We start from the raw sequence: 14,517 nt of genomic DNA on the forward strand, positions 1-14,517 counted from the left end.
CCTCCAGGTAGACTCCAGGTAGGTAGGGATGGAAGGGGAAAATAGATGATGGTGGCGATGATGTGGGAATATGCTTGATGACTGGGGTAGAAGATGGGAGGAAAGAGAGATTACTGGATGATGGGAAAGAAGGAAGACAATGACATTCATCTCTATCTTATCGTCTGCATTACATCCATGTATAATCAAACATCCCACTTTTATGAAGCTTTTCTTATTTTTAGGTTTAGTAATTTATACAGGAGAAGGGGTTACTAGCCCAATGTTCCCACCATTTTTGTCGCCACTTACGACACCCATGGCTTCGGAGGAAGGATTCTTTTCCACTTTTCCATGGAGATGAAAGGGAATAAATAAGAACGAGAATCATTAAGAAAAATAGAAGAAAATTCAGATGAGCGTACATACATACTTGTACATGTATATATAGAGTGACCCAAGTGTAAGTAGAAGTACCAAGACGTCCCTGTTATCTTGCGTGTTGCAATTCATCCACCGTGTAAAACCAGGGGCATATCTACGGAAAATAGCTTCTATTGTAGAACTGAAATTGCGCCCCTGTCTAAACATCTGACACCCATCTTATAGATAACTTAACCATAAAATCAGCTCAAAAATACAAGTCAGACTCGTTAATCTTTTAATTAACAAATTATGGCACTACATGAAAATTACAACTGCACCTTCCTTGCTTTCACTGAGGCAAATTGGTTTATGTGCTCAAATTCAGTTTTTTTCAGTGTTTTCTCTTTCTACACTCAGCAGAGCAAGATCACAGAGTCTGCCTTGACCCATGGAGGCTCTCAAATACGAAAGTATTAGCTGGTGATGATTAGCATTATCTGAATAGCAATGTAGAGATTGGGGAAGACGCCCTCATCTCCATACTGAACAATAAACTCGAGTTCTTCAGGTCTTGATATTTTCATGTTGGCCTGACATGATAGCAACATTCTGCAATGCAAAATTTCTTCATATAGCAGTTGTCCATCAACATCAGAATGTATAATTCGCCCAAATTTTCGCACTTCTTCTTTAGATCAATACTATCAGTGTCATAACAGTTCCTCGATATCGAGAAGGAACCCACACTTGGCGTCATGTTGTTCAAACGAGCTAACCTTTCATCCATTTCTCTGTGAAGTCGGTCGAGTGTTCCCTTCATGACTTTCAGTTCCCTCCTTGGCTGTTAACCCAGCGTCTCTCGAGTTCTCACATCAGCTATTAGTTTCATTCGTCTCTGATGTCCTTCAGCCTCAATATTCCATTGACAGAGACAGAGTCCTCCTTCGAGTGACTCACTGACCAACACTTCTCTTTTATCATCAAAATGATCTCGGAGGGCTTTCAAATCCAGGGCATTCTAGGATCCAGTAGCCTCTTCTTAATACGGTCAATGCGAATGAGTACTTTGTACCAAAATCCTAGCAAAGTCAGAAAATCGTAAATCAGCAAGAGGTTACCGAGCTGCCTTGCGTCACTTCTTGTCTTGTTTCACTGGTCTCGTTTTCATTATATTATATCCTAGTGAACTTGAAGTTTCTCCTAATGGTAATTGTTGACGGGCTTCACTGCTTCTGTTCTTGCACTCCACCTGGTTTCGGACTTCGACTTAACCACAGGCACAGCGCTCTTTAGTTTTTCCAGCGTTGTTTTGATCGAGAGAATATGTAGAGAGTTTCGATGGTTCAAAAAATCTTGACCATCATTGTATCCTGTTTGGCTGCATGTACACCCACCAAGTTGAGTGAGTGATTGTCGCAGTTCACACACACTGCCAAGTTGCTTTTCTCACGTATTCTTTCATGAACACCACTTCTGTTTTCAACCATCACAGCAGCGTTATCATACACCTGTGACCAACAATCTTGTAGCTCCATTTCGTCCTTCTCTAGCTGTTTCAAGATGTCTTCAACAAAGCTCTTAGTATCCTTCTGGCTTATCTGGATAAAACCAAGGAAGGACTCTCTAACTCGGACTGTTTTCCTCTCAAAGTCAACTTCCATGTACCTCGCTACTTCTAACATCTGCTCACGGTGTGCCTGACAAGGAGTCGAGGCGAGGGTGAGACCATAGTATTTGGCTTTACGAATGCTTCTCAGTAAACTCTGGTGAACAGTGGATGCCATTATGCGCATGAAATCGTTCTGGACACTCATTGAAAGACATGACGTGAATCCAGGATTAATTTCCACACGAGCGAGTTCTTTCATGAAAGGGCCAGTAGTTTCGTCCATCTGCAGTGACTTCCTGCGTCCTCGCAAAGCAATTTTCTGAGTTGCAAATAAGTTTATGCAGGGTAGGATTCTCGTCAAGATATCACGCCACTTTCGCTTTTCCTTCTCAATCTGTGACTGAAGTTCCAGGTCAATAAATCTCTTTCCATTTTTTTCCACTGTGTGAAGCCGTCTCGATGATTCTTATCATTTTCATGAACACTAATCTTTTCATGTGCTTTCCACTGGTCAAATCCACTTTCTTCCTCCAATGAGGATTGATGGTCTGACTTGAAATAGAGAAGACAACAGAAGGGGAATAGACCAGTCATGAGCGAGTCACTTCCTCACCACGACCATTTCCCAATTTCTTCTTGAACCAAGTTTTATTCATTGAGCAGTTATTTGTTGGTAGGAAAGGCCCTTCACTGTTCTGGAAATACTCCAAACCCAGCTTTATTCTGTTCTCAACGCATGAAGCAGAACTGTCGAACATCAGAAGTCTTGCTGTTCAATTACTCCTGGCATGACAGTTTGAGGCTATTCCACATCATCCAGTTCACTAGGTTCAGTGTCGTCAGGTTCAATCTCGTCAGGTAAAATCTTGTCAATAAACTCAACAACACCACCATCGTCTTCCCGTCTTGTCATGTCCACGTTCACTCTGGCAGCCTCACTTTTGATCTCGTCATACTCGGATTTATCTGACTTCCTCCTCGGCTTGTGACACATTTGTACTTGATACACCTTCGGATTCAAATAAACTTGTAGCAGATGCAGGCGACTCCATGGAACGTGCCAAACAACTTGTTCCAGGCTTTTCAAAGAAGGGCATGAAGAAGTTGCTAGACTTCTTGGCTTCCTCTGCCTCCAACTTTCGTCTCTGCCGCCCTTCAGCTCCACTTTCCTTCTTCTTCGAGAAGAAACGTTTCATGGTCTTCTTACACAATGCTCTGAAATAAGTAAATGGACCTTTTAATAAAAACTAAATTTCACAGATTTTCCACAAAATTCTAAACTACCTTTATAGTTTGTGCTGGAGAATTGTCTTACTGCCTTGACACTGAGAAAAGGTGCTGTGAGGTATGTGGTCATGTAGCTCCACCACTGTATTTTTACCTACTAATTTATATAAGTGGTTTAACAATGTAACCATCTGTTGCAACCCCTGAATGGGTCACAATGTATATAATGTATATTACCTGTTCATATAATTTTATATTGCTTATATTTGCGATAATAGCTAAATCGTAAATATATTGCTTTATATTATTATTTGACTTAGTCATATTATTAGGTAGGATGTAACATTTATATATTATTCAGTGCTCATAGTTCGAGTGTTAAGTAGCTGACAGCACTGTCTATCGCTCCGCCTTGTTTCCCTGCCGGCTTCTCTGTAGTTGCTGGGCAGCAGCAGTCCACGGAGAGTCAGGTGATCGGGGGGAGGGGGGTGATCACACCTCACCAGAAGTGAGAGACGGCCTGGCCTGCACTAGCTATTGTCTGTTTGACGTGCCTTCCAACAAGACGGCCTCTCCAACTCTTCCTTGATGGCCCTTGTTGGAAGATCATCTCTGTCACTTTCTTGTTGTTGGTTCTGTGTAACTCTGCTCACAGTACATAGCCTAGACTTTGTGATTTTCGACACTGTACTGAGGTTGTGTGTCACATAGACACTCTGAGAAACTCAGGTCCTGAGCTGTAGCTTCTGACCTAATTTGTACTGGTATCTGTGCACTGTCACAGTCGGGGATTTTCTAATGCTGAACTTAGATTCAGTAGTATGGGAGTTTTGTGACTTTTGTGGAGGATCTGCAGATGGTCCCTACTTAGTGTTGTTATATTATCTCCATGTTACTGATTCTGTGTCGCTGTCGCTTGTTATATTGCTGTTCGGCTTAACAGTCGCTTTATTGTTCAAGCAAGCTGTTCTGATTGCCAGGTTGGTCAAGAAGTTAGTTTATGTGAGGACTTTTAGTCAGTCACTGGTTAAGTCTAGTCGAGTCTTGAGACATAGCGAACTATTTAGAGCACTTACACATATACACACAAACTTACTTGTATATATTTGTATTATGTTATCAAATGCTAACAATGTACCAGACGGTACTTAAAAGCCATAAAGATGTGATATGTGCCTTCAGCACAATACTACTGTACACGAGAGAAGTGTAGGAACTTGTATCCTATATTATATTCAATTGATTACTATAATTTACCTTGATAATATACGCCTAGACAACTTTATTGTTATTAATAAACTTATTAAATTTTAATTTCTTTAGTTAGTAGCCTACCAGTTGTAATCCTGAAGCACTATTGAATCTTACTGAATTCTAATGATAATTGGACCAGGATACTGACTACTTGTTACAAAAACCCATTAAGAGGCTGGATGCTAGAAGGGCAGTCCTTTCTAGTATTCACTGGAGATCTCTATCATTATTAGATATCGCGTTTTTGTAACACCATCCTAGTGCTTCTCACCCATGATAATCAAAGACAGATCATACATCTGAAGAATATTCGTTTTTTTTTTCACTATCCGAGGTTGGCTTCTTTCATTTTAATAGAAACTGCTCAGTGGCACCCGGGACATGTCCCGTACCTGCCATACCTTAGACCAATGAACCCTTCCCCCGGATTAGCCCAATGACCCACCCAGTCTGATCATCTCCACTCAAGGAAGGAGCATTGCACCAGACCCAGCAGCACAAGCTAGTCAGGTCCAACTCACACCCACCCACACCCACTCATGTATTTATCTAACCTATTTTTAAAACTACACAACGTTTTAACCTCAATAACTGTACTCGGGAGTTTGTTCCACTCATCCACAACTCTGTTACTAAACCAGTGCTTTCCTATATCCTTTCTGAATCTGAATTTTTCCAAATTGAAACCATTGCTGCGAGTCCTGTCTTGGCTGGAAATTTTCAGCACACTATTTACATCCCCTTTATTTATTCCTGTTTTCCATTTATACACCTCGATCATATCCCCTCTAATTCTACGCCTTTCGAGAGAGTGCAGATTCAGGGCCCTCAGTCTATCCTCATAGGGAAGATTTCTGATACATGGGATAATCTTTGTCATCCTCCTCTGTACGTTTTCCAGAGCATTTATATCCATTCTGTAATACGGTGACCAGAACTGAGCAGCATAGTCTAAATGAGGCCTAACCAAGGATATATAGAGTTGAAGAACAACCTGAGGACTTCTATTATTTGTACTTCTAGATATGAAGCCAAGAATTCTGTTAGCTTTATTGCGAACACTAATGCACTGTTGTCTTGGTTTTAAATTACTGTTAACCAGAACTCCTAAATCCTTTTCGCAATCAGCAGTATTAAGATCTACATTATTTAGTTTATATGTGGCATGGTTATTTACCTGTCCAACATTTAGAACTTTGCATTTGTCAATATTAAACTGCATCTGCCACTTCTCCGACCATTGCGTCAGTCTATTCAAATCACCCTGGAGTGCTCTAGTGTCCTCATTAGAATGAATTGGACGGCCTATTTTGGTGTCATCAGCAAATTTGCTTATGTCGCTATTTATTCCCTCATCTATGTCATTTATGTAAATTGTGAACAACAACGGGCCCAACACTGACCCCTAAGGAACACCGCTTGAGACGTGCCCCCATTCTGATTTCTCCCCATTTATGCAAACTCTCTGCTGTCTATTTGTCAGCCATGCCTCTACACAGGAAAAAATTTTTCCTCCTATTCCGTGTGCCTTAAGTTTCCGCAATAGCCTCTGGTGTGGAACTCTATCGAAAGCCTTACTGAAGTCCACATACACAATATCATATCCATTACCATGATCTACCTCCTCAAACACCTTAGTGAAAAAGTTAGTAAATTCGTAAGACAGCAACGCCCCTTTGTAAAACCGTGTTGAGATTCGTTAATCAATCTGTGCCTGTCAAGATGGCTACGAATTGCTTCGGCAATTATTGATTCCATAAATTTTCCCACTATGGAGGTAAGGCTTATTGATCTATAGTTCGAAGCCAAGGACCTATCACCTGCCTTGTAAATAGGAATTACATTTGCCATTTTCCACTTATCTGGCACTATGCCAGTTTGTAGTGATATGTTAAAAAGATTAGCCAAAGGTATGCTAAGTTCCTCTTTACATTCCTTTAACACCCTTGCAAACTGTTCATCAGGGCCTCAGGATTTGTTAGGTTTTAGTTTCTCTATTTGTCTGAGGACCATGTCACTAGTTACGGCAATCGTACATAGTTTATCATCATCCTGTTCTACATAATCTATTATTTCAGGAATATCGCTAGTATTTTCCTGGGTGAAAACTGAGAGGAAGTAGGTATTTAGAATTTCACACATATCCTTATCACTGTCAGTGATCTGACCAGAGTTACTCTTAAGTGGGCCAATCTTTTCCTTCATCTTACTTCTGTATACCTGAAAGAATCCTTTAGGGTTAATCTTTGAATCCCTTGCGACCTTAGCCTCATAATCCCTTTTTGCTTTTCTTATTCCTTTCTTTATTTCTCTCTTTAATTTAATATATTGATTTCTTAACTGCCCATCCCCTCTTTTGATATGCCTATATATGCCTCTCTTTTGACCAATGAGATGTTTTAATCTATTGTTCATCCATTTGGGATCATATTTGTTAGATCTAATTTCCCTCCTCGGAAGAAAAGTTGTCTGGGCAGCTAGAACTATGCTCTGAAAAACGTCATATTGGCAACCAAGATCACCTACCTGACCCATAGTCAGGACATCCCAATTTAGCCCACCCAGGTAATTTTTCAGTACCATGAAGTCAGCCAAGCGAAAATCTGGGACAGGGATTTGACTGCAGTTATCTGGATAATTCCATGATATATTAAAACTAAGTGATTTGTGATCACTTTCCCCAAGCTCATCATTAACCTCAAGATTATTAATTAGTGAATCTTTGTTGGTAAGAACCAAGTCAAGCAGATTGTTTCCTCTAGTTGGTTCTGCCACAACCTGCTCTAAAAAGCAATCCTGAACCGTATCAAGAAAGTCACTAGACTCAAGATTTCCTGTCATATTGTTCCAATCAATTTGTCTAAAGTTAAAATCTCCCATTATAACAACATTTTCATACCTAGATGCCTATGAATTTCGTCCCATAACAGCTTACTACCCTCCCTATCAAGGTTTGGGGGCCTATAAATCACACTCAAAATTAATTTGTCATGTCCCTCGAGAAACTGTAGCCAAACAGATTCTGTGTTCGATGTCTCTAATCTTATATCATGTCTAAGACAACAATCTAAATTTTCTCTGACATACATCGCTAGCCCACCACCTTTCCTGTTGACCCTGCCAGTGTGGAATAGTTTATAACCCTGTATGTTGCATTCAGAAGGCATTTCTTTATCTTCCAGGTTGAACCAGGTCTCTGTTATACCAATAATATCTATATTACCTACACTTGCAAGTAATCTTAGCTAATCTATCTTATTTCTTAGACTCCTACTATTTGTATAGTAAACTTTAAGGGAGCGAGTCACTCGTTGCCCTCTACTATCCCTCTTTGTTTGTTGATCAATTGATTTGCCATTACTAGCAACTTTATTTTGAATATTGTCTTTTAAACATATCCCTGAGGTATCCCGGTAATAACTACTGTTTTTAACCCTAATGCTGCAGCCTGATTGTTTCCCACAAAAACCCATACCTCTATAATCTATCAGTTTAAATTCCTAGACAAGTCATCAATTATCCCCTCAATTGAACTGGCTAATGCAACCACTCCATCCCCATAGAGATGAACCCCATCCCTTGCATACATATCACGTTTGTCAAAGAATAGGTCCCAGTTATCAATGAATGGGATTGCAAGTTCCTTGCAGTACCTGTCTAGCCAGCAATTTATACCGACTGCCATAGACATCCATTCATTGCCCACTCCCTTTCTAGGCAAGATGCTACATATGACTGGGATCCCTCCCTTTGACCTAACTGCTTCTATGGCTGACCTGTACTTATCCAGCAGCTCCTCTCTCCTGCCCTTCCCAATGTCATTACCCCCAGCACTAAGACAGATAATGGGCTTGTTCCCATTACCTGCCATAATATTATTCAACCTGCTGACTATGTCACCAACACCAGCTCCAGGAAGACACATTCTCTGTCTGACCTTTCTGTCTCTGTTACAAAATGCACGGTCCATATATCTTACGGCTTTGTTAGCGGTAGATTCTTCTTTAAAAACTTGCATTTGTGGACACGCGGTGCCTATGCTAACATTACTATGGTGTAGAAATATACCTAGTTGGACGAATCTTATTAAGTTAGCTGGCCCAGTGGCTAACGCGACGGTCTGGAGTTTTGAGACTCTCCTACCGTGGGTTCAAACCCCATCCGTGGTATGGTTTGTTTACAATCGTGTTATTACGATTTCGTGATTCATGACTTTGCATGTGGCAGGGTTGAATTCGAGAAGTCAGTTTCTGGACCACGTGTCCAGTTTGTCCAGATCTCTTCGTAGTCCTGCCTGATCCTCATCCTATTTAATTCTTCTCATCAACTTCACATCATCTGTAAACAGGGACACTTCAGAGTCTATCCCTTCCATCATGTCATTCACATATATCAAAAATAGCATTGGTCCTAGAACTGACCCCTGTGGGACCCCGCTCGTCACAGGCGCCCACTGTGACACCTCTTCACGTGTGTGTGTGTGTGTGTGTGTGTGTGTGTGTGTGTGTGTGTGTGTGTGTGTGTGTGTGTGTGTGTGTGTGTGTGTGTGTGTGTGTGTTGATACGCATATGTCATGCCGATTAAGCCGAATCGCCAAGTTTGGTCTAAAAAGCCATGTGTGTATATATAATATATATATATATATATATATATATATATATATATATATATATATATATATATATATATATATATATATATATATAACAACCCTGCACTAGCCAAGGATTCGAACCCATGTTGTACTGGCCTGCCTCATGGCAAGCGAGAACCACATGACGCTTTAAACCACAGGACCACCCAACCCTACAAGAATGGCGCAGCCAGCACACAGCTAGCTGTTGGTCCGCCATCCGAGGGCATATGGAGGTGTGGGAGCGTCTAAGTTAATTTCATTCTCATCCCTGTTTGGTGTACTAGCCTTACGAGCAGCATTTATATATTAATGTAACCACAAACGAGTGGTATTGATCAATAACAACACTGCACTAGCCAAGGATTCGAACCCATGTTGTACTGACCTGCCTCATGGTAAGCGAGCCCAACAGCTAGCTGTGTGCTGCCTGCGCCATTCTTGTGGGGTTGAGTGGTCCTGTGGTTTAAAGCGTCATATGGTTCTTGCTTACCATGAGGCAGGCCAGTACAACATGGGTTATAATCCTTGGCTAGTGCAGTGTTTTTATTGATCAATACCACTCGTTCGTGGTTATAATTATATATATATATATATATATATATATATATATATATATATATATATATATATATATATATATATATATATATATACTTGAAATATATGGGGTGGTAGGAGAAAATTCTCAAACAGCTTCAGGGAGAACCTTAAGTTTTCCCTGAAGCAAGTTTATTCTTTTCTCTGAGGATGAGGGTCCCTACGACAGTTCTAGAGGTGGTACCTCCCTATATATATATATATATATATATATATATATATATATATATATATATATATATATATATATATGCATATGGTCAGTGGTCATGCGAGGGCGTCCTGTCCTAAGCTGTCTGGGAATTATCGTGGGGTGTTACCTACTACTACCATGGCTTGCTTTAGTGCTTTAGAATCTCAGGTTAAAGTGTTGAAGGAGGTTCTACTTCTTAAGAAGAAAAATAGGAGGCTGAAGCTTTGCTTAGATGGGTTTGGAAGAGAGTTTGATATGGTTGGAGCTGGTAAGGAGGAAAAGGTTGACAGCAATGAGTTTGTGAGTGGCAGTAGCTTTAAGTGGCAAGTGGTTTACAATTCAGGAAGAAGATATGGAAGGTTATTAAAGATGATATGAAGGTAGGAAATCGATTCTCTGTTTTCCAGGAGGAGTGTACTTCAGTGGTTAGTGAGGTTAAAGGTACCACTGACTCCTCTGCTAATCAAGGTAAGAATATTCTGTTAGTTGGAGGCTCTCAGGTAAGACATTTGGACCATGCTTTTTGTAACAGAGATAGGAAGGTCAGACAGAGAGTGTACCTCTCAATGGCTAGTGTTGGTGATATAGTCAGCACGTTGGATAATATTGTGTCAGATAATGGGAACAAGCCCATTATCTGTCTTCATGCTGGTGGAAATGATAGCAGGAAGGGCAGGAGACAGGAGCTGCTGGATAAGCACAGGTCAGCCACAGATGTAGTCAGGTCTAAGGGAGGGATCCCAGTCATATGTAGCATCTTACCTAGAAGGGGAGTGGGCAATGAATGGATGTCTATGGCACTTGGTACAAATTGCTGGCTAGACAGGCGAGGCAAGGAACTTGCAATCCCATTCATTGATAACTGGAACAAATTATATGGCAAACATGATATGTATGCAAGGGATGGGGTTCATCTCTCTGGGGCTGGAGTGGTTACATTAGCCAATTTGATTGAGGGGTCATTTACGACTTGTCTATGACTTTAAACTGATAGATTAGAGATGTACGGGTATTTGTGGGAAACAATCAGGCTATGGTACTAGGGTTGAAAACAGCAGATATTACCAGGATACCCCAGGGATATGTTTAAAAGACAATATTCAAAATAAAGTTGCTAGTACAGGCAAAGCAATTGTTCAACAAACAAAGAGAGATACTAGAGGGCAAGGAGTGACTAGCTCCCTTAAGGATTACTATACAAATAGTAGGAATCTAAGAAATAAAATAGATGAGCTAAGATTACTTGCAAGTGCAGGTAAAATAGATATTTTTGCTATAATGTAGACCTGGTTCAACTTGAAAGATAGAGAAATGCCTTCTGAATGCAAAATACAGGGTTATAAAGTATTCCACACTGACAGGGTGAAAAGGCCGGGAAGTGGAGTGGCGATGTATGTCAGAGATAATTTAAATTGTTGTGTTAGACAAGATATAAGATTAGAAACATCGGACACAGAATCTGTTTGGCTACAGTTTCTCGAGGGTCGTGAAAAATTAATTGTGGGTGTGATTTATCGGCCCCCAAACCCTAATAGGGAGTGCAGTAAGCTGCTATGGGATGAAATTCATAGGCATCTAGATATGAAAATGTTGTGTTAATGGGGAATTTTAACTTTAGACAAATGCTTGGAACAATGTGACAGGAAATCTTGATATAGTTCAGTGACGGTTTGTGACAAAACCAACTAGAGGAAACAACTTACTTGACTTGGTTCTTGCCAATAAAGAGTCACTAATTAATGATCTTGAGGCTAATGATGAGTTTGGAGAGAACAATCACAAATCACTTAGTTTCAATATATCATGGAATCACCCAGATAACTGCAATCAAGTCTCTGCCCCAGACTTCCACTTGGCCAACTTCGTGGGACTGAGAAATTACCTGGGTGGGCTAAATTGGGATGATCTGATATTACTATCCAGGGCCCCATCGCCAACCCTTAGTTCCCTGGTTCGCTGGTTGGGGGAGATAGCCTGTAAATAAGGATGTGTACATGCGCCGAATAAAGGTTACGTACTCTTTGTATGCCACACCTGACTATGTGTCAGGTAGGTGGTGTTGGTTGCCAATATGACGTTTTTCTGAGCATATTTCTAGCTGCCCAGACAACTTTTGTTCCGAGTAGGGAAATTTGATCTAACTAAAATGATCCCAAATGGATAAACACTAGATTAAAACTTCTCATTGGTCAAAAGAGAGGCATATATAGGCGTATCAAGAAAGGGAATGGACAGTTAAGAAATCAAATAAAAGGAATACGAAGAGCAAAAAGGAATTATGAGGCTAAGGTCGCAAGGGATTCGAAGACTAACCCAAAAGGGTTCTTTCAGGTATACAGAAGTAAGATAGCGGACAAGTTAGGCTCACTTAAGAGTAACTCAGGTCAGATCACTGACAGTGACAAGGAAATGTGTGAACTTTCAACACTTACTAAGAGCACTTAGAGTTGTGGCAGGGCTTCACCCCAGGTATGGTGCTAATGTTAAAATTGTGAAAATGATGTATCTTGCTTATGTTAGATCATTGGTTGATTATGCTGCGCCACTACTTGCTCTTGTGTCTGACTGGAAGCTTGGAGGGCTGGAAAAACTGCAGAACGAAGCAATGAGGATCATCCTAGGATGCCCTCGTACTGCCAAAATTTTAAATATGCAAAAAGAACTTGATATTCCAAGCATCAGAGATCGTGTTACTGAAAGAAATATCCTAATTGGGGTTAATATGCTCAGGCAAGCTCATTCAAACCCCTGCACAGAAGCCCTCCAAACTTTCCTCAGCACTGGTGAACACTCCTCCAGATGGATCGAAAAGACTGGAACCGACCTCCGCATGAATCAGATACATGATCTATGTCAAGTAAGGCAACAGCGGCACTTCTCCGCTCCATGGAATATTACCCCATTCCAAACTACCATTCCTCCATTTCCCCCCATGTGTGTGTGTGTGTGTGTGTGTGTGTGTGTGTGTGTGTGTGTGTGTGTGTGTGTTTGTGTGTATGTGTGTGTGTATGTGTGTGTGTGTGTGTGTGTGTGTGTGTGTGTGTGTGTGTGTGTGTGTGTGTGTGTGTGTGTGTGTGTGAGTATGTGTGTGTGTGTGTGTATGAGTGTGTGTGTGTGTATGAGTGTGTGTGTGTGTGTATGAGTGTGTGTGCGTGTGTGTGTATGAGTTTGTGTGTGTGTGTGTGTGTGTGTGTGTGTGTGTGTGTGTGTGTGTGTGTGTGTGTGTGTGTGTGTGTTTATGTGTGTGTGTATGAATTTGTATGTGTGTGTGTGTGTGTGTGTGTGTGAGAGAGAGAGACTCAGCAATCAACATTTGCACCAATAACTCACTACAGTTGTGACCGGGTGTGGAAGTGTGAATTGCTCATTACTCTAAAATTTGTTCATGATTGCAGCCATGTATAAACGTAAGTAACCATTCTTACAGTATTCATTACCTTTGTAACTTGTGAGTTCATTACCTTTGTAACTTGTGAGTTCATTACCTTGTACCTAGTTCAGCCATCAAAACTTTGGAGCCCGGTCCCTGGACCCATTGTGTACCTCTGTAATCTGTAAATACCTTTGTAACTTGTCATGATTGTGACTAGACCTACCTGGAGTTCATTACCTTTGTAAATTGTGAGTTCATTACCTTTGTAAATTGTGAATTCATTGCCTCTGTAACTTGCTCAGCTATCAAAACTTTGAGGCCCAGTCCCTGGACCAATTATGTACCTCTGTAATCTTTTGACTACCGCCCACAGGATGGGTATGGGGTGCATAATAAACATATTAAACTAACTACTTCCTCTCAGTTTTACTCAGGAAGATACCAGTGAAATTCCAGAAATAATAAATTATATAGAACAGGACGATAATAAACTATGCACAGTTGGGGTAACTAGCGACATGGTCCTCAGACAAATAGAGAAATTAAAACCTAACAAATCCCCAGGTCTCGATGAACTGTTTGCAAAAGTTTTAAAGAAATGTAAAGAGGAACTTAGCATACGTTTGGCTAATCTTTTCAATATATCACTACAAACTGGCATAGTGCCAGACAAGTTGAAAATGGCAAATGTAATACCTATTTACAAGGCAGGTGACGGGTCCTTAGCTTCGAACTATAGACCAATAAGCCTTACCTCCAAAGTGGGAAAATTTATGGAATCAATAATTGCCGAGGCAATTCGTAGTCATCTTGAAAGGTATAAATTGATTAATGAATCTCAGCACGGTTTTACGAAACTACTAACTTTATTTCACTAACGTATTTGAGGAGGTAGATCATGATATTGAATATGATAATGTGTATATGGACTTCAGTAAGACTTTCGATAAAGTTCCACATCAGAGGCTATTGAAAAAACTTAAGGCACACGGAATAGGAAAAAATTTTTCCTGGGAAGAGGTATGGTTAGCAAATAGGTAGCAGAGAGTTTTCATAAATGGGGAAAGATCAGAATGGGGGCACGTCACAAGCTGTGTTCCACAGGGGTTAGTGTTGGGCCCCTTATTGTTCACAATTCACATAAACGACATTGATGAGGAAATAAATAGCGGCATAAGCAAATTTGCTGATGACACCAAAATAGGCCGTCCAATTCATTCTAATGAGGACTTTAGAACACTCCAGGATGATTTGAATAGACTAATGCAGTAGGTTTGGGTGGG

The 14,517-nt window shown here is 40.6% G+C and overlaps 1 protein-coding gene across 1 annotated transcript in view; it reads right to left on the minus strand.

Moving 5' to 3' along the window:
• Positions 1 to 472: 472 nt before the first annotated feature.
• LOC138852828 (uncharacterized) overlaps positions 473 to 14,517 on the minus strand; it is a 432,346-nt gene continuing 418,301 nt past the window's right edge. The window contains exon 4 of the mRNA XM_070085948.1: positions 473 to 3,169. Coding sequence (XP_069942049.1) covers positions 3,158 to 3,169 — 12 coding nt within the window. The 3' untranslated portion in view covers positions 473 to 3,157. The remainder of the gene's footprint in view (positions 3,170 to 14,517) is intronic.

This window comes from Cherax quadricarinatus, chromosome 17, assembly GCF_038502225.1.
Source record: "Cherax quadricarinatus isolate ZL_2023a chromosome 17, ASM3850222v1, whole genome shotgun sequence".
Classification (NCBI taxonomy): Eukaryota; Metazoa; Arthropoda; class Malacostraca; order Decapoda; family Parastacidae; genus Cherax; species Cherax quadricarinatus.